Consider the following 20,705-nt stretch of genomic DNA (forward strand, 5'->3'; position numbering starts at 1 on the left):
ACTGACTGAGGACAAATCAATATGGAAAACAATTATCTCATCTAGAATGCTAAAATCACATTGTTATCGTCACAAACGTATTATAATACTTAATAATTTGTTTTATACAACAATTAGATGTAAACCTCATAACTGGGATGTGTACACCCCCAGAGATACAGTTATGGTGTTCCACCATCTTTAATGACATCACAACATAGTAACGAATTTGACATGATTGTTCTTTAAGTCCGTACCGACCATTTCCCACATTCTTTTATGTAGGAATATTGTTTCTTTATCCGATTTTGGCGGGAAGACTTACTTTGTTAACAAAAAGGTCATTTCTCCCAATACTTCATGGCAAGGAAGAGAAAGTCTGCACGGTATTTACAACCGGTCATAAAACTGGCCCCCAGGAAAGGGGGTGTTCAAACCTTTGCCTAGCCGGCATGTTTGATCCTCAACCCATGAGGGCAAGTCATGACAGTGCAGTCGCAAAAAACATCAAGCACTATGATGAAACTGGCTCTCATGAGGACCGCCACAGGAATGGAAGACCCAGAGTTACCTCTGCTGCAGAGGATAAGTTCATTAGAGTTACCAGCCTCAGAAATTACAGGCCAAATAAATGGCAATCAACATCAACTGTTCAGAGGAGACTGTGTGAATCAGTCCTTCATGGTCGAATTGCTGCAAAGAAACCACTACTAAACGACACCAATAAGAAGAAGAGAGTTGCTTGGGCCAAGAAACACGAGCAATGGACATTAGACCGGTGGAAATGTGTCCTTTGGTCTGCAGTCCAAATTGGAGATTTTTAGTTCCAACCGCTGTGTCTTTGTGAGACGACATGTGGGTGAACGGATGATCTCTGCATGTGTATTTCCCACTGTAAAGCATGGAGGAGGAGGTGTTATTGTGTGGGGGTGCTTTGCTGGTGTCAGGATGTCAGTGTGATGCGGTAGGACGAAGTCAGGCGCAGGACACAGAGCTAATCGAAAACGTACTTTACTCATTGGTAACGTAAAATAACATAACCTCCACGCAGGGAGGAAACAAACCCGCTCACCAGACGGCAACCAAACATGAACAAACACGCACAACATACAGTGGGAGCCAGAGGGTTAAATAGGGAAGTGATCAATACTAATGGGAACCCGGTGTGAACAATTAAGACAAGACAAGTAGAACACAGAAACATAGATCGGTGGCAGCTAGTACTCCGGTGACGACGAACGCCGAAGCCTGCCCGAACAAGGAGGAGAAGCAGCCTCGGCTGAATCCGTGACAGCTGGTGACACTGTCTGTGATTTATTTAGAATTCACGGCACACTTAACCAGCATGGCTACCACAGCATTCTGCAGCGATACACCATCCCATCTGGTTTGGGCTTAATGGGACTGTCATTTGTTTTTCAACAGGACAATGACCCAACACACCTCCAGGCTGTGTAAGGGCTATTTGACCAAGAAGAAGAGTGATGGAGTGCTGCATCAGATGACCTGGCCTCCACAATCCCCCGACCTCAACCAAATTCAGATGGTTTGGGATGAGTTGGACCGCAGAGTAAAGGAAAAGCAGCCAACAAGTGTTCAGCATGTGTGGGAACTCCTTCAAGACTGTTGGAAAAGCATTCCAGGTGAAGCTGGTTGAGAGAATGCCAAGAGTGTGCAAAGCTGTCATATTGGCAGAAGGTGGCTATTTGAAGAATCTAAAATATAAAATATATTTTTATTTGTTTAACACTTTTTTGGTTACTACGGGATTCCATGTGTTATTTCATAGTTTGATGTCGTCACTATTATTCTACAATGTAGAAAATAGTAAAAATAAAGAAAAACCCTTGAATGAGTAGGTGTTCTAAAACTTTTGACCGGTAGTGTAAATACAGTGGGGAAAACAAGTATTTAATACACTGTCGTTTTTTTGCAGGTTTTCCTACTTACAAAGCATGTATAGGTACACTTCAACTGTGAGAGACGGAATCTAAAACAAAAATCCAGAAAATCACATTGTATGATTTTTAAGTAATGAATTTGCATTTTATTGCATGACATACATATTTGATCACCTACCAACCAGTAAGAATTCCGGCTCTCACAGACCTGTTAGTTTTTCTTTAAGAAGCCCTCCTGTTCTCCACTCATTACCTGTATTAACTGCACCTGTTTGAACTCGTTACCTGTATAAAAGACACCTGTCCACACACTCAATCAAACAGACTCCAACCTCTCCACAATGGCCAAGACCAGAGAGCAGTGTAAGGACATCAGGGATAAAATTGTAGACCTGCACAAGGCTGGGATGGGCTACAGGACAATAGGCAAGCAGCTTGGTGAGAAGGCAACAACTGTTGGCGTAATTATTAGAAAATGGAAGAAGTTCAAGATGACGGTCAATCACCCTCGGTCTGGGGCTCCATGCAAGATCTCACCTCGTGGGGCTTCAATGATCATGAGGAAGGTGAGGGATCAGCCCAGAACTACACGGCAGGACCTGGTCAATGACCTGAAGAGAGATGGGACCACAGTCTCAAAGAAAACCATTAGTAACACACTACGCCGTCATGGATTAAAATCCTGCAGCGCACGCAAGGTCCCCCTGCTCAAGCCAGCGCATGACCAGGCCCGTCTGAAGTTTGCTAATGACCATCTGGATGATCCAGAGGAGAATGGGAGAAGGTCATGTGGTCTGACGAGACAAAAATAGAGCTTTTTGGTCTAAACTCCACTCGCCGTGTTTGGAGGAAAAAGAAGGATGAGTACAACCCCAAGAACACCATCCCAACCGTGAAGCATGGAGGTGGAAACATCATTCTTTGGGGATGCTTTTCTGCAAAGGGGACAGGACGACTGCACCGTATTGAGGGGGAGGATGGATGGGGCCATGTATCGCGAGATCTTGGCCAACAACCTCCTTCCTTCAGTAAGAGCATTGAAGATGGGTCGTGGCTGGGTCTTCCAGCATGACAACGACCCGAAACACACAGCCAGGGCAACTAAGGAGTGGCTCCGTAAGAAGCATCTCAAAGTCCTGGAGTGGCCTAGCCAGTCTCCAGACCTGAACCCAATAGAAAATCTTTGGAGGGAGCTGAAAGTCCGTATTGCCCAGTGACAGCCCCGAAACCTGAAGGATCTGGAGAAGGTCTGTATGGAGGAGTGGGCCAAAATCCCTGCTGCAGTGTGTGCAAACCTGGTCAAGACCTACAGGAAACGTATGAGCTCTGTAATTGCAAACAAAGGTTTCTGTACCAAATATTAAGTTATGCTTTTTTGATGTATCAAACATTTAAAATGTCTGCTTCCAAAGAGTGTGAGAGTTTCTCAGAAAGGCCATTTCATAATTATAATTCCCCATAATTTAAGAAGAACAAGGGAAGGAGACAGAAGGGTCTGTGAAAAATGTATCAAGACCAATACCAAGAAGCTAACGAACTGTGCTGTTATGACTTGTTATAAGGTGTTAGAAAATGTTTATAATTTGTTACAATGTTATAAAATGGTGTTAGGGTATAATGGTTAGGGTGTAGGGGTTAGGGTGTAGTGGTTTGGGCTAAGGAGTGTATAATTGTCTATGAGACCTGACTGTGTGTTGTATCTCTCCTGTCCAGCAGCCAACACATTTCCGTATGTGAAGAAGCGTGTGGAGGTGTTGGGGGAGAAGCAGGTAGAGCTGAAGCCTGTGGACGGGGCCATCGACGAGATGCAGGCGCGCACCGCCGAGCTGACCAAACTCTGCTCCTCCCAGGAGGTGGACATTATCCAGCTGCAGCTCAAATTGCAGGGCTGTGTCTCTGTACAGGTAGACTTTACTGTAGTTACCTCACTTTGTGCATGCAGCTAACACCACAGACTAACATCAGACCTTAACACAGTGGTATTCAAACTTTGCCAGCGGGGACCTCATTTCTTCCACCAGAATTTCTGGGGAAACATTTTTTTCACAATAATTTCTCTTGACTCCACTCAAAATCTAATGACACAACCTTAAAGGAGCTGTTTGTTTTTTACAACCAAATGTCAATTTTGTATGACGTTATAGAAGGGTCCAGATACCTTTTGTGTGATTTTTGTATAATTTTTTTACTTGCCTCAAACAGCAAATCACTTCCTCATCCTCGTTGTGTAGTATGGGGGCCCTGAAAAAAACATGAACAACGGCTCCAAAAACCCCCAAATAGGTCCTTTTAGAAATGGCAAAGCTCTCAGTATAGTGATGCAGATCTATAGATGTTGTACACATGAAATTGGGTCATTCCGAACTTTATCCACAATGTTATATTCCATTTTGTTGCGACTCAAGCGATACCTCTCCATCCATTCTACAGGTAACTGCCAAAATAATGGAAACACTTGAGTAAATGATGGATACAAAGTATATTGAAAGCATGGGGTGCTTTCACACAGGAAGTTCCAGACACTTGTAGAATCTATGCCAAGGCACATTGAAGCTGTTCTGGCAGCTCGTGGTGGCCCAATGCCCTCTTAAGACACTTTATGTTGGTGTTTCCTTTATTTTGGCAGTTACCTATAGCAGCAGGTGACACCGAGAATAGAACAGCTGGATAGGAGAAATGTCTCTAGTCGCGCAAAAGTGAATATAACATTCCAGATAAAGCATACAGCATGCTAGTGTTTGTTTGTTACCCAACTACGCTAATCCAGGGCTGCCCAACCATGCTACTGGAGAGATACCATCCGGTAGGTTTTCACTCCAACCCTAATCTAACACACTTGATTCTAATAATTTGCTGGTTGGTTGATAAGATGAATCCGGTTAGTAACAACTGGGGTTGGATTGAAAACCTACAGGAGGGTAGCTCTCTCCAGGAACAGGGTTGGGCAGCCTTGTTATAGTCTCTGAACTAAGGCATCAGGGTTCGCCTGGCATCAAAGTGCCTACATGCAGGATGCAACATGCCTAGATTAACCATTATGGCTTAATCAATTATGTTATTTCTGTGCTGCGTGTTGATAAAGATTTCATTGGCTGTGGGTAGGCAGCATAAGAGTTCCCATGCCCTAACTGAGGGTGACGCTGAATGCCTAAGATATTACTTTTAAAGATTGTTACTCATGCCCTTGTCTTGTGTGCCGCAGGTCAATGCAGGTCCTATGGCATATGCCAGAGCCTTTCTGGACAACTCCAAAACCAGAAAGTCAGGTATGTGTAGATTCAGCTCTGGGCATAGTTACCCACCATACCAAATATCATCTACACCCGAAAGTTCAAACTCAAGTTGTGGAGCAAATAATGAAATATTTTTTTTGTGTGTCATCGCCTTGTTGGATAACCGTTAATTTAAAATTTGATGTCTTATGACACCTGCTGAGTACCATCCTTTGTACCCATGTAGCTTGGATGTGTGTGTGTGCTTTCGTGGGTGTCTGTGTGTCCTGTCTATGCAGGAGGTTTGTGGAGGCCTGCAGCATGGCACTGAACATAAATGAGCGTCTGATCAAGGAGGACCAGTTTGAGTACCATGAGGGCCTGAAGGGCAACTTCAAAGACATGGTTAAGGAGCTGTCAGACATCATCCATGAACAGGTGACATGGGAGAGGTGGGGGGGCTCCCCTTAATTAATCATAGCCGCTGTATACACAGTCAGCCTTACAAATGCACACAAGATGACAAGACAAAATTATTTGTTTTTGGCTCTAGCTCTCACACTTCTGACCACACTCTCTCTAGAGGACTCACGTCTGTGCTTCTCCTCCTACTCTCATCCTCCTCTCCCTCTCTTTCTTTCGATCAAACACCTCAGAAAAGCCATTGTTCAAACCAGATTCTCTGCAAGGCCTGGACTTGATCTTATGATATCATACTCAGTGTCCAGCTAATGAAATTCCAGCTTGGTCATGAGCGCTCTCTCTCTCTCTCTCTCTCTCTCTCTCTCTCTCTCTCTCTCTCTCTCTCTCTCTCTCTCTCTCTCTCTCTCTCTCTCTCTCTCTCTCTCTCTCTCTCTCTCTCTCTCTCTCTCTCTCTCTCTCTCTCTCTCTCTCTCTCTCTCTCTCTACACACACTCTATCATCATAGGTGCACTCTTAGAAACTAAAAGGGTTCTTCGGCTGTCCCCATAGGAGAACCCTTTGAATAACCCTTTTTGGTTCCAGGTAGAACCCTTTTGGTTCCAGGTAGAACTCTTTACAGTTCCATGTAGATAATGTATAACCCCTTTCCACAGAGGGTTCTATATTGGAACACAAAACGGTTATACCTGGAACCAAAAAGGGTTCTCCTATGGGGACAGCCGAAGAGCCCTTTTGGAACCCTTTTTTCTATGAGTGTATGGTATGAACTTTGGTCAAGGTTTCAGACTGGCCTGTCTATGTGTTTATGGCTGCACAGAGTGGGAACCAGTCATGCAGAAAGCTGCTCTAGTGTTCCTAGTTCATTCCATATCACATCTGTAAACATCCAACTGGGCCCACTCCCTTCAGGGTTTATCTTATGTGACTGTTTGGCATGATAGGGACATGTACTAACAAGCCTACACTCATTCAATCTAAGGACTGGTGTTCAGAAACAGGCCTAATGTAGGGGCAGAAGGGGTAGTTGACCTGAATCGAACACTCGTATGTTTTGTGTACTGTAGCAGTAAAAAGGGTAGTAGGTTTAATGTGGAGTGGTAGTTTACCTAACTTTGGGTTGGTTTGTGTAATCTTAAAAGCTGACAGAAGTTGCATTCTGACTGTAAAAAGCCACCTCGTTGTGACAGGGTTGCTAGAGTGTTAGCCGGTGTTGCAACCAACTGGTTCTATGAAAGGCAGTTTCCACATTGAGGTTAATCTGCCCTGAATCAAGAAGCAACAGATCTTCACATATGCATGCACACACATACTCACACATACACACTCATGCACACACACAAATGTACACATGTATACACACTCATACATGCACACTAACCCACACACACACACACTACCCTGCCCTATTCTAAGCAACAGTATGTGTCATAATCACTCCTCCTTGTGCAAAACCTGTCAAACATTCCTAATATGTGCCACATCTACTGTTTTTACTACTCTGTTTTCCTATTCTGTTTTTATTACTCTGTTTTTACTCTGCAGTCCGTAATTCAAACAACAACAAAACGACCACCCCTTATTTAGCTATACAGCTGAGGGATGGGGCTGGGGGAAATGTAGGCTAATCCCTCTTAAATAGACAAGGACTGACAGTCTATGGCATCCACATGAAAGTTATAACCCTATTTTGAAGCTTTACATTGTTAAAATAACCTTATATTTTGGCTTATGATGGGGTACTAAGCTCAGGAGGCATTTGTAGATTATATTTGTGAAGGATCATTGGCTGCCGTATATATCATTAATTAAAAAGTCCAACAATGGATGTACAAATCAGACTGTAACTTTAAGCAGAGTAAATAATGATGCTCTTTGACCAAGGTCGATTGGTATGTACTGAATCTATTGTTCTCTCACAATAGCTTTATCTTTCTCCTGACTGTTGGCAGCACATTAAAATAGTTCTTCTGTTTTTACTTTTACTTTCCTTTTCTGTCTATAACACTAACTTTTCCCTTTCTACTGTCTATGCTGTCCCTTGCTGCGCCTTAGATGTAAGGAGTGCCAGGTAATTAGATGCCCTCTGTGGGGTAATGTTGCATATTCATTTCTACATGGTTGATGAAAAACCAACCGGTTTTCATTTCCTTGCCCTCCCATTAATGACCGTCAGTGGGTTAATACACTGTTTGTGGCAACAGTGTGTCTGTCTGGGTGCCCGCATCAGACCTGGGATCAAATACTGCTAGCACTCCAGGCAGGCTAAAACAGGTTTTTAGAATTTGCTGCAAATGTATTTAAAAAAACAACAGAAATACCTTATTTACATAAGTATTCAGACCCTTTGCTATGAGACTCGAAATTGAGCTCAGCTGCACCCTGTTTCCATTGATCATCCTTGAGATGTTTCTACAACTTGATTGGAGTCCACCTGTGGTAAATGTAATTGATTGGACATGATTTGGAAAGGCACACACCTGTCTATATAAGGTCCCACAGTTGACAGTGCATGTCAGAGCAGAAACCAAGCCAAGAGGTCGAAGGAATTGTCCATAGAGCTCCGAGACAGGATTGTGTCGAAGCACAGATCTGGGGAGGGGTACCAAAACATTTCTGCAGCATTTAAGGTCCCCAAGAACACAGTGGCCTCCATCATACTTAAATGGAAGAAGTTTGGAACCACCAAGACTCTTTCTAGAGCTGGCTTCCCTGTCAAACTGAGCAATCAGGGGAGAAGGGCCTTGGACAGGGAGGTGACCAAGAACCTGATGGTCACTCTGACAGAGCTCTAGAGTTCCTCTGTGGAGATGAGAAAACCTTCCAGAAGGACAACCATCTCTGCAGCTCTCCACCAATTAGGCATTTATGGTAGAGTGGCCAGACAGAAGCCACTCCTCAGTAAAAGGCACATGACAGCCCACTTGGAGTTTGCCAAAAGGCACCTAAAGATTCTCAGACCATGAGAAACTAGATTCGCTGGTCTGATGAAACCAAGATTGAACTCTTTGGCCTGAATGCCAAGTGTCATGTCTGGAGGAAACCTGGCACCATCCCTACGGTGAAGCATAGTGGTGGCAGCATGATGTTTTTCAGCGGCAGGGACTGGGAGACTAGTCAAGGATCGAGGCAAAGATGAACGGAGCAAAGTATAAAGAAATCCTTGATGAAAACCTGCTCCAGAGCACTCAAGACTTCAGACTGGGGCAAAGGTTCACCTTTCAACAGGACAACGACCCCAAGCACACAGTCAAGACAACGCAGGAGTGGCTTCGGGACAAGTCTCTGAATGTCCTTGAGTGGCCCAGCCAGAGCCCGGACTTGAACCCGATTGAACATCTCTGGAGAGATCTAAAAATAGCTGTGCAGCAACGCTCCCCATCCAACCTGACAGAGTTTGAGAGGATCTGCAGAGAAGAATGGGAGAAACTCCCCAAATACAGGTGTGCCAAGCTTGTAGTGTCATACCCAAGAAGACGCGAGGCTGTAATCGCTGCCAAAGGTGCTTCAACAAAAAACTGAGGAAAGGGTCTGAATACTAACACTACCAGTTATTCTTTCTAGTTTTTACGTTGTAGAATAATAGTGAAGACATCAAAACTATGAAATAACACATATAGAATCATGTAGTAACCAACAAAGTGTTAAACAAATCAAAATATATTTTATATTTGAGATTCTTCAAATAGCCACCCTTTGTCTTGATGACAGCGTTGCACACATTCTCTCAACCAGCTTCATGAGGTGGTCACTTGCAATGCATTTCAATTAACAGGTGGTCCTTCTTAAAAGTTAATTTGTGGTATTTCTTTCCTTCTTAATTCATTTGAGCCAATCAGTTGTGTTGTGCCAAGGTAGGGGGGTATACAGAAGATAGCCCTATTTGGTAAAAGACAAAGTCCATATTATGGCAAGAACAGCTCAAATAAGCAAAGAGAAATGACAGTCCATCATTACTTTAAGACAGTCAATACGGAACATTTCAAGAACTTTGAAAGTTTCTTCAAGTGCAGTCTGAAAAACCAACAAGCGCTATGATGAAACTGGCTCTCATGAGGACCGCCACAGGAATGGAAGACCCAGAGTTACCTCTGCTGCAGAGGATAAGTTCATTAGAGTTATCAGCCTCAGAAATTGCAGCCCAAAAAAATGCTTCACAGAGTTCAAGTAACAGACACATCTCAACATCAACTGTTCAGAGGGAACTGTGAATCAAGCCTTCATGATCAAATTGCTGCAAAGAAACCACTACTAAAGGACACAAATAATAAGAAACCTGCTTGGGCCAAGAAACACTAGCAATGGACATTAGACCGGTGGAATTTTTATTTATTTTTATTTTTGGCTCCAACCGCCGTGTCTTTGTGAGACGCGGTGTGGGTGAACAGATGATCTCAGCATGTGTATTTCCCACCATAAAGCATGGAGGACGAGGTGTTATGGTGAAGGGGTGCTTTGCTGGTGACACTGTCTGTGATTTATTTAGAATTCAAGGCACACTTAACCAGCATGGCTACCACACCATTCTGCAGCGATACGCCATCCCATCTGGTTTGGGCTTAGTGGGACTATCATTCGTTTTTCAACAGTACAATGACACAACACACCTCCAGGCTGTGTAAGGGCTATTTTACCAAGAAGCAGAGTGATGGAGTTCTGCATCAGGTGGGAACACCTTCAAGACTGTTGGAAAGGCATTCCAGGCGAAGCTGGTTGAGAGAATGCCAAGAGTGTGCAAAGCTGTCATCAAGGCAAAGGGTGGCTACTTTGAAAAATCTCAAATATAAAATATATTTTGATTTGTTCAACACTTTTTGACACTACATGATTCCATATGTGTTATTTCATAGTGTTGATGTCTTCACTACTATTATACAATGTAGAAAATAGTTTAAAAATAATAAATAAAATAAAAACACTTGAATGAGTAGGTGTGTCCAAACTTTTGACTGGTACTGTGTGTGAATTTTTTTTCTGGGGGGGGGGGTAAATTTGTGATTATGGGGTATTGTGTGTAGATTGATTAGGAAGAAAAACAATGTAATCTATTTTAGAATAAGGCTGTAACCTAACAAAATGTGGAAAAAGTCAAGGGGTCTGAATATTTTCCGAAGGCACTGTAAGTGTCTGTAGCTGGTTGAACAATGATGGTAATGATCACTAATGGTAATGATGTATGTTGTTGTCTACTCTGTCACCATAGATCTTCCAGGAGGATATGATGCAGTCACTGCTCCAGAACTCCTTACACGTATTCTGTGCCATCAGTGGGACGACTACAGTCCTGGGCTAAAGTCTACAGACCGCACACACACAGAGTATAGCTATTTTTCACACAAACAAACACATTCTCTGCCAGCTGAACCCAAACCGGACCTGTCGGCTTCCTCACTCACTTTGGTCAAAAAAGACTGTAAAATCACCATCTAAAAATGTGTTTAATTTAGGATTTTTTATTTTTTTAAAGAGACGTGATCGTGTCTCAATGTAATAAAGGTAGGAAATTATTGTTATTTTCAAATACAATCTCATTTTGGTCCTCGGCTGAATCTAGTATTTTGGCATGTTTATTCGTTTCTTTGAACTCTGGACTGTTGCAACTAAAAGCTCTATGCAGACTGACTTAATCACTTCAGTGTAAGGCAGTGTTAACACTGCAGGTTAGCGTTTTTCATCATGAATCTTGCCCTGGAGGCAGCTCTGCAGAGTGGTCACTAGCTGGAACAGACACAAAGTCATAAAATCTGATTTTAAACCTAACCATAACCACACTGCTAACCCTAAGCACATTTTTGTTTGCATAAATTTTTACAATATAGCCAATATTTACTTTGCAGCTGGCCTATCTAAGGGGAAATCGCTCAGTTCTGCCTCCAGGACAAGACTCATGACAATAAACATCAACTTGCGTTAACACTTCACCACTGTAGACAGTAGCCTACCTACCTACTAAAGAGATAAGCCGCTTTACAGTATGTGGATCACCAAGGTGTGTTCGTTATGAAACAGGTTGAAATGGGGAGGTACTACTGCCTGAATTCATCCAATAAGAACACAGATTTTTGTGTTACGTTGCAAAATGTCTTTCTACGGTGTGCCCCACTGAACACGACCCTGGTAATGGCTGTCTTTTGTCCATGATGAATGCAAAGCTGTTGTTCCCTTGCACACTGCATCAAATGGCTTTGTTGCTTTAGAGAAGTGGAAACACAATATTACACTTAAGTGCTGGAGTCTATTCTGCAGTGCTCTATGGTGGCTAATGTTGCGTATGTTATAGGAACAAACAAACAGTAACCCATCTGTTGTTTGTACACTTAGAAAAAAGGGTTCCAAAAGGGTTCCCTTTTTGGTTCCAGGTACAACCCTTTTCGGTTCCATGTGGAAAAGGTTCTACATGGAACCCAAAAGGGTTGTATCTGGAACCAAATAGTGTTCTTCAAAGGGTTCTCCTATGGGGACAGCCGAATAACCCTTTTAGGTTCTAGATAGATTCGGTTCTAGATAAAGACTGGTTGACTGACATCACACAAGTGATATGTGCGCAACGATGTGGCCGGAAGGCGTGCGTTGTTATGATTCTGAACGGTCAGATAGCTAGCAACAATGACAAGAAGCTGCCATGTGGGGAATCATAGGTGGCTTGTTTCAGCTCGTTGTATCTTGTTATTGATACCATGTATTTGAGAGACAACAAGTGCTCATTGTGCAAATGTATTTATGTTTTCAATAAACATTTAGAGACTAAATATAGTTTACATGTTGTCAACAGTCTAAGCCCACCCTGTCTGTTTTGCCCCATAGCTGCGCATGCTTCGGTTTGTTGCTAAACAACCGTGCCATCTATTAGACAATGTACAGTAAGGAAAAGAGATTCAATTAAGTATACTCTATGATGTCAAATTGTCAGTCACTCTAATAACCCAATGCTCAGACAGTTTATTTAGTTGTTGAGCTGTGTTGTCTGTTCTGATATGGGGCCCCTGCTCTTTGACCGTAAGATTGATTAGCATGGTCCCAGATCTCTTAGTGCTTCTTCACAACTGATATGCTGCATTGACACAGGCAGCCCAATTCAGATCTTTTGACCAATTATGGGCAAAAGATCTTATCTGATTGGTCAAAAGACCAATTATTGTGGGACCAGGCTAGTGATTGTGATTTATGCCTCTATCACAGGAGTATTCAAATCCTACCCTACAAGTTCCGGAAACCTGCTGTTTTTCTGTTCTACCTGATAATTATTTGCACCCATCTGGTGTCCCAGATCTAAATCAGTCCCTGATTAAAGGGGATCAATTCAAAAAGGCAGTGGAACTGTATTTGAGGTCCAGGTTTGAATTTGAGGGCTCTATCTCTCCTCAGAAAAGTATCCTGTCCTATGTCAAGTAATAATTAAACTCCCAACACATGCTGATTGTACAGTATTTCACAAGTGCTACACTGAAATTAGCAGACCGATGATAATAATATGCAGATGTATATAATATATTGTTATGCTGTAAAAGAAGAAAGCTATCTATGTCTGTATGTGATATAATGTATGTATTTATATTTATACTGTTTTTGGAACAATGCATGGTTGCATCAGGTCTGGGAGAGAGGTGTTATTTCTCTGATTGTGTCTGACTTTTATTTGCCATTTTTAATTACACTGTATATGTGAGTACAGATGCTTGTTGAACATACTGTATGTTTGTAAAGCCATTTTTCAATAAAACATATTTTTTTTAAGTTAGTTGTATTGACCTCATTATGTTGTATTTCTTTATTCATTTTTATGTATTAACGTTATTAATGGATGTATTATTAACTTTGTTATTATGGTGTTTAAATTATACACGGGACTCATAGCCTAAGCAGGGGTGGTGTATTATAGGGGATAGAGGGTGACTTTTTTTTATTTGATCCAATTAAGGAAACGAATGACTGACACACTGTCAAACTGATGACGACATATCCTACAGTCCTGTACTGTAGTAGCCTGACATTGAGCTATGGCTCTAGTCGATGCAAACTGCCCAACCTGCCAGTCCGCTGCGCGATAGACTCACACTCACACGAAATGGAATAATAACTAGGTAGCTGGAGTAAATCCTGTGTTTACTTTTGTTTATGTTTATGTGAACGTGAGGCACATGTATTGTTTTCTCAGTTAGGGAGACAACTGCTCGACAATTCTGGGAACCTTACCTTTGGAATTCCGTGCGCGTTTTCGGAAGGCGCGCTCCATCAGAATTACGTAAGGGACAACATGATTTTGAAACATATGGAATTTCTCTTGGTTCTACAATACTTTATTCCTTTGGTCACTCCAGAGGTTGCAGTTGAGAAAGGTATGTATTCGTTTACTTTTCCCGACCTTTAATAGTCATAATATGTGACACCAGTTTAGTCATTTTCAGTAGGCAAATCTTGTTTGGAAAGCTAGGATTCCCTGTCCATTTCCCGAAACCGACGTCAGAGACGTATTAGACATAGCCTAATATGATTAGGTATGTTATTTTTAGGGCTGTCAGAGTTAATCAGTTAAGTCCAGTTAACTTTTTGTAATATTAAATTGCACGAACAATTTTTATTATTGCATTGTCTGAAAGCGTTCAAAATACACAGAAAACATCCCAAATACATAATCTATAGCTACAGCTAAAAACAACGATGCAAAGTAAAAACAAGTTGACATTAAGGTTAAAGGAAGTGTGCTTTTTCAATTTACCAAATGTTGCTTACTTCAGACAAAATCAATACTTCAATATTCTTGTAATGTTTTTTGTATGAAAAATTAATTAATTAGAGCGAATTCAGAAGCAAATCCTGCGATTAACGAGATTAATCATTTGACAGCCCTATTTATTTTTGATGTAGCCTAATTATAAAGCATAATAATTGTGCATATTGTGTGCATAGCCACGGGAAGTATTTGTATTTATTATGGATCCCCACTCTTCCTGGGGTCCAGCAAAATTAAGGCAGTTATACATTTTAAAAACATTACAATACATTCATAACAGATTTCACAACATATTTAAGTGTGTGCCTCTACCCTACTACCACATATCTATAACACAAAATCAATTTGTACATGTGTGTATAGTGCGTATGTTATTGTGTGTTTGTATGCATGTGTCTATGTTTGTGTTGCTTCACTGTCCCCACTGTTCCATAAGGTGTATTTGTATCTGTGTTTTATATCTAATTTTACTGCTGGCATGAGTTACTTGATGTGGAATAGAGTTCCATGTAGTCATGGCTATATGTAGTACTGTGCACCTCCCATAGTCTGTTCTTGACTTGGGGACTGTGAAGAGACCTTTGGTGGCATGTCTTGTGGGGTATGCATGGGTGTCCGAGTTGTGTGCCAGTAGTTCAAAAAAGACAGCTCGGTTCATTCAACATGTCAATACCTCTCACAAATACAAGTAGTGATGAAGTCAATCTCTCCTCCACTTTGAGCAAGGAGAGATTGACATGCATATTATTAATGTTAGCTCTCTGTATACATCCAAGGTCCAGCCATGCTGCCCTGTTCTGAGCCAATTGTAATTTTCCTAAGTCCCTCTTTGTGGCACCTGACCACACGACTGAACAGTAGTCCAGGTGCGACAAAACTAGGGCCTGTAGGACCTGCCTGTCACGGTTTCGGCCGAGGCTGCTCCTCCTCCTTGCTCGGGCAGGCTTCGGCGGTCGTCATCCCCGGAGTACTAGCTGCCACCGTTGTATGTTTCGATGTTCGTTTGGTTTTGTCTAGTTGTTGTACACCTGTTCCCTGTTAGTGTGATTATGTACCCTTTATATGTTCCATTAGTTCTATATCGTGGAGCTCCGCCCCATAGGGGAGCTCTGCTCCTAGTGGTTTACCCTCTGCCCTAAGGCAGCAGCAGCCTGAGACAAAATTATGCACACACCTACAGCCAATAGGAGTACAGGTGTCCCTATAAGAGGGGATGCCTCCCCTCAATCAGCCTCCCTTTTTCTTCAGCGACTGGATGACTAGACTGAAGAGCCAAGAAGAGACGAAGCACAAGACTCAGGACGAAAAACGCTGTTGATATTCCAGTCATCAACGTCGTCTAAATGAGCACACCGGGAGATTTTCCACCCCCAAAAGCTCTTTTCAGAGCTCAGTGCAGATGCACTTCCATGGCGGCCGGTGACCACCACGACCTATGTTTCGTGTGTTTGGGATCCCAGCATGCCAAGGAAGGCGTCTGCAGTCCCCCGAATTGCGCCTCCTGTGCCCTCCTTTCTTTAAAGGAGAGGAAGCAGCGTTGGGCGTTTTTCAGGGAGGACATCCCCCTTGAGGATGTGCTGTCGATACTAGCCTCTGCTTCAGAGGCGTCGTCCGACGGCGCAGACTCGGGGGAAGATAAGGACTTTGAGGAGGGGTCTGGCATTCCAATGGAACAGTCGGACCCCGTCCCTCATACTTTCAAGCCCCCCTTTCCTTTGGAGAGCGAGAGGGCTTGTAGTCCCTATAGCGAAGGGGATACGAGCTCTGAGAGATCAGAAGCTCTCTCTTTTGCTGCAGCCTCTCTGAGATCGGATTTTCCGGGTCTCATTGAGAGAGCTGCTCAACGGCTGGTAATAACGCTGCCCCCTCTTCCCTCCGCACCGGAGGTTGATATGATGGAGGGCGGTCCTTATTCCAGGCCAAGGAAGGCGGCAGAGCCAGTGGCTCCTGCCATGCCTTCTTTGGCTAGGTACGTTGAGGGCTCGTGGGAGGCACCTTTAGCGGCGCGTTCGCCTGTAAAAGCGTATCTCCCATTCACGAGAGTGGAAGGAAGGTTTCAGGGTCAGGGAATCCCCAGGTTAGAGAGCGCCATGGCGGCGTATCTCGTACCGGGTTCGAGCCCTTGGCCCTCTTCCAAGAAGGCCACGTTGCCATCCCAGAAGGACCAACTCACAGCGTCGCTGTTAGAGAAGTCCTTTGGGTTGGGAGCCCAAGCTGTAGCAGCAGCTAACAACATTGCCCTCTTGGCGGCCTCTCTGTCCCGTTTAACCACGGGCAAGACAGAGCTGGCACCGGAGGAGGTGGAGGAGGCGTCCAGAATTTCTGGCGCCATACTCCACCTGACACAGGCGTCCGCAGTCTGCGCGGGGAGGTCCATGGCCACTTCGGTGGTCGGGGAACGACACCTCTGGTTGTCCTTGACATCCATGAAAGAGGCAGACAGGACGTCTCTCTTGAACGCCCCCCTCTCTGACGACGGCCTCTTTGGGGGTCGCAGTCAAAGAGGCGACTGGAGCGTTTTTCTAAGCTAGAGGAGGAGAAGAAGCAGCTGGCCAAGCACCTGCCGTTGGCAGGACGACTCGGCCCCCCTCCATCCCAAAGGCCATCTACCTCCGCCCCTCTAAGTAGACCGGGGTCTACGGCGAGGCGGCGTAATCGGCGTCATCCGGCGGCCACGAGCAGCAAGGGAACGGGCCCGGCCCTCCCAGCAGCTACGGTAGCCCCACTACAGCCGGCGAGGGAGGTGACGAGGACGCCGACCTGGCCCTCCAAGGGAGGCAAGAGGAGGCGTACGTGACGGGACGTGGGGGAGAGGATGGAGGACGCATCGATGGTGTCGAACGTGCCCACTGTTCCCCCCCACCCTTCGGTTGAAGGGATGGGTGTTGATGTAAATGCCTTTGTTGATGTATTTAATAAAGAGTTGGCTCCACCTGACTTTGTCAAAAAAGAGCCTCTTTTCCATAATACGTCAGAGAGCGTTCAAATCTCACCCTCTCTTCCTTACCACTCTAAGAGCCGCTCAGCCCACCGAGGGTGCGTTGCTGAACAGGCACTAAGAGTAGGTATCCAGAAGACCTCAATCAGGTCGTCACATCACACTTCACGTATAAGAAGTGCTTTACATAGAAGGCAGCAGTCCCGGTCAGATTCTGACATGAGGACGCAGCCGCTATTTGGGGATGGCGCACTAGCACAGACTAAGGTCTCCACTAGTACGAGCCAGACCCATGCTGCGTTCACGGAGGGCCCGATTACCGCGGTCACCAAGGTGCCCAGAGTATCGACGCCCCCAGGCATTGTAACACAGCAGCTATCTGGGGACGGCGCATTATCGCAGACCAAGGTCTCGGTTAATGCGATTCAGACCCATGCTACGTTCACGGAGGGCAGGATTACTAGGGTTATGGGTATAACCAAAGTATCAGCTCCCTTGACAGAACGAGCCAGTACTCACCACACTGAGCGTGAATCAACCCACCAGGGGTGCAGAGTTGAACACACACAGAAGGTGAAAGTTAAGAAGGTATCAAGGCGCCGCCTTGTTTTACCTCATTGAGACCTCATACTACAGACTTCTAGGAGTACTGTAGTGAAGGGCTCTGATAGCGAATTGCAGTCACCTAAGATGACGCAATCGCTTGCTGGGGATGGTGCCCTGCCGCAGGCTGTGGCCTCGGTCAGCGCAATTCAGACCCGCGATGCGTTCAAGGAGGGCAGGAATACGACGGTTACGGGTTTAACCGACGTCCCTGCTCCTCTTTCTTTCTCAGAACGCATTGATAGTTCCTCTCCCTTTCACGGGAGGCCCACCTTGGGCTGTTCCACCACTTCAATGTTGGGGAACAGTGGCGGTAAGGGCCATAGAGGAATACAGGTCCTTCCTACTGGATGCACCACAGCTTCGTGCCCAGCCACTTTCTCTGCATTGCTGGCAGTGGCGAAGAAGCTGCACCCTCTCACGCTGGCTAGAACAGACGTTGCAGAAGGGTTATGCTCTCCAATTCCACCGGACCCCACCCCCGTTCAGGGGAGTGGTGGAGACGGTGATGAAAACGCCAGACAAAGTGGCCGCTCTGATGACAGAGATTACGGAACTTTTGGCGAAGGAGACAGTAGTTCCCCGGGAGCAAAGGAACAAAGGGCTATATTCGCCTTATTTCCTAGTGCCCAAAAAGACGGGGGGAGTGAGGCCGATTTTGGATTTACGCATTCTCAACGAGAGCATAACCAAACGGCCCTTCCGAATGCTAACGACAAAACGTCTGCTGGAATGTGTCCAGAGAGGGGACTTCTGTACGAGCATAGACCTAAAGGACGCGTACTTTCATGTACCGGTTCAGCCGCGTCACAGGAAGTTTCTGCGGTTCGCCTTTCAAGGGGTGGCGTACGAATACACGAGGATGCCATTTGGGTACGCCCTGGCACCTCGCACATTTTCCAAGTGTGTGGAGGCGGCATTGGAACCGTTGCGTCGTCAGGGAATACGGCTACTAGCCTACCTGGACGACCTACTGGTTCTCGCCCCGTCAGCAGAGCTGGCGATCACTCACACAACACAGACAGTGATGCATCTCACAAGTCTGGGGTTTGCTGTGAATTGGAAAAAGAGCGCGCCCTGGCCCACTCATCAGATTGTCTACCTGGGGATACAGCTAGACACTGTGAGGATGAGGGCTCGATTTCGGACCCCGAAGGGTAGCCTTGTTGCTAGCCCTGAGGAAGTGTCGTCCGAATCACACGGTGACGGCGCTGTCGATCATGTCACTTTTGGGTCTCATGTCGTCAGCCCACTCTGTGGTTCCGCTGGGACTCCTGCATATGCGCAGGATGCAGCGATGGTTCGCCCAACTAAGACTAGACCCATTGCGTCAACGTCATCGGTTGGTGGTGGTTCCACTCTCGCTCAGTGCAGATCTGAACTATTGGAGAAACCCGCGCGTTCTCACGCACGGAGTCCCGATAGGAAAGGTGTCCTCTCACATCCCAGTATTCACGGATGCGTCCCTGACAGGATGGGGAGGGACATGTCAGACTCAAGCGATAGGAGGTGTGTGGCCTCAATCAGGTCGTCATATCAACCTCTTGGAGTTGGAAACGGTTCGACTGGTTCTGACCCACTTCGCGTCTACCCTTCGGGGTCGCGATGTGCTGGTCTGGTCAGACAACCGGACCACAGTAGCTCACATAAATCGCCAGGGAGGAGTCAGGTCTCCTGCTCTCCATCGGGCAGCAGAGGAATTGTGGCTGTGGGCTCACGAGCACCTTCGCTCATTGAGAGCAACACACATTCCGGGCTACTTGAACGTAGGAGCAGACCTCATGTCAAGAGGGGGTCCTCGAGACGACGAGTGGTGTCTGCATCCGGACATTGTTCTCCAGATTTGGGAACAATTCGGGAGAGCCCAGGTGGACCTATTCGCGTCACGTGTGAACGCGCAATGTCCTCTGTGGTTTTCTCTGAGGGAACAGGACGAACCGCCACTGGGAAGGGACGCCTTTTCGCACCAACCGTGGCCGAGAGTTCTCCTGTATGCATTCCCTCCGCTGTCCTGCATTCTCCCACTGCTAGCCAGGGTGAGGTCAGGGGGGCTGTCAGTGATACTGATAGCGCCCGATCGCCCGGGGGCTCCGTGGTTTGCGGAGATGAGTCAGATGTTGATTGCGCCACCTTGGCCAATTCCACATCGACGGGACGCGTTGTCTCAGGCGGGAGGCACGATAGGGAAATTGCCCATAATCGGCCAACCACTGAAGGCCTGGCTGCTGAGAGGGACAGGCTAGAGCGCCGTGGGTTATCTGATGCAGTGATCAGGACCATACAGGGTTCACGTGCCAGTTCCACTTCTAAGATGTATGCCAGTAGATGGAACGTGTTTTCACGATGGTGTGTCACACAAGGTGTAGACCCCATGAGCTGTCAGGTGGAGAGTATTCTCTCTTTTCTACAGCTCATGTTTGATAAGCAAAAATCGCCTGCCACTATTAGGGTGTTTGCAGCAGCGATTTCAGCTTGTCATGAGGGGTTTGGCAGAGACAATGTCTTTAGCCACCCTCTAGTGAAACGCTTCCTATTAGGAACGCGGTGACTTAGGCCAACACCTAGAGTCACGCTTCCTCAGTGGGATTTGGCTTTGGTACTCGAAGCGCTATGTAAGTCGCCGTTCGAGCCATTGAATCAAATACCCCTCAAGATGCTGTCTATTAAGACAGCACTGTTGCTCGCTTTGACTACAGCTAAGCGGGTTAGTGATTTGTGTGCTCTTTCGACGAGACCTGACTGCCTGGCCATCAATGGTGACCTGAGCAGAGCAGTGTTACGTCCTAACCCGGCATTTGTGCCGAAGGTTATTAAGAGTTCATATAGGTCACAGACCGTGGAGCTGTGGGCTTTTTCTCCTCCTCCTCATAGAGAGAGGAGTGAGGAAAAGCTCCATCGCCTGTGCCCGGTACGCGCTTTGG

General features: G+C 45.5%; 2 protein-coding genes across 3 annotated transcripts in view; both read left to right on the forward strand.

Moving 5' to 3' along the window:
* Positions 1 to 1,585: 1,585 nt before the first annotated feature.
* LOC121554169 (dedicator of cytokinesis protein 11) lies at positions 1,586 to 11,239 on the forward strand (the record flags this gene model as incomplete). The annotated part of the gene is made up of 5 exons (XM_041867642.1): positions 1,586 to 1,622; positions 3,594 to 3,784; positions 5,083 to 5,146; positions 5,340 to 5,530; positions 10,716 to 11,239. Coding segments are annotated over 5 exons (573 nt in total), but the record flags the coding sequence as incomplete, so codon positions are not given.
* Positions 11,240 to 13,524: 2,285 nt separating this feature from the next.
* Positions 13,525 to 20,705, forward strand: part of LOC121554428 (interleukin-5 receptor subunit alpha) — a 29,977-nt gene continuing 22,796 nt past the window's right edge. For both annotated transcript variants that reach the window (XM_041868017.2, XM_045211771.1), the window contains exon 1: positions 13,525 to 13,848. In XM_041868017.2, coding sequence (XP_041723951.2) covers positions 13,767 to 13,848 — 82 coding nt within the window. In that variant the 5' untranslated portion in view covers positions 13,525 to 13,766. The remainder of the gene's footprint in view (positions 13,849 to 20,705) is intronic.

The sequence above is a fragment of the Coregonus clupeaformis genome, chromosome 39, assembly GCF_020615455.1.
Source record: "Coregonus clupeaformis isolate EN_2021a chromosome 39, ASM2061545v1, whole genome shotgun sequence".
Classification (NCBI taxonomy): Eukaryota; Metazoa; Chordata; class Actinopteri; order Salmoniformes; family Salmonidae; genus Coregonus; species Coregonus clupeaformis.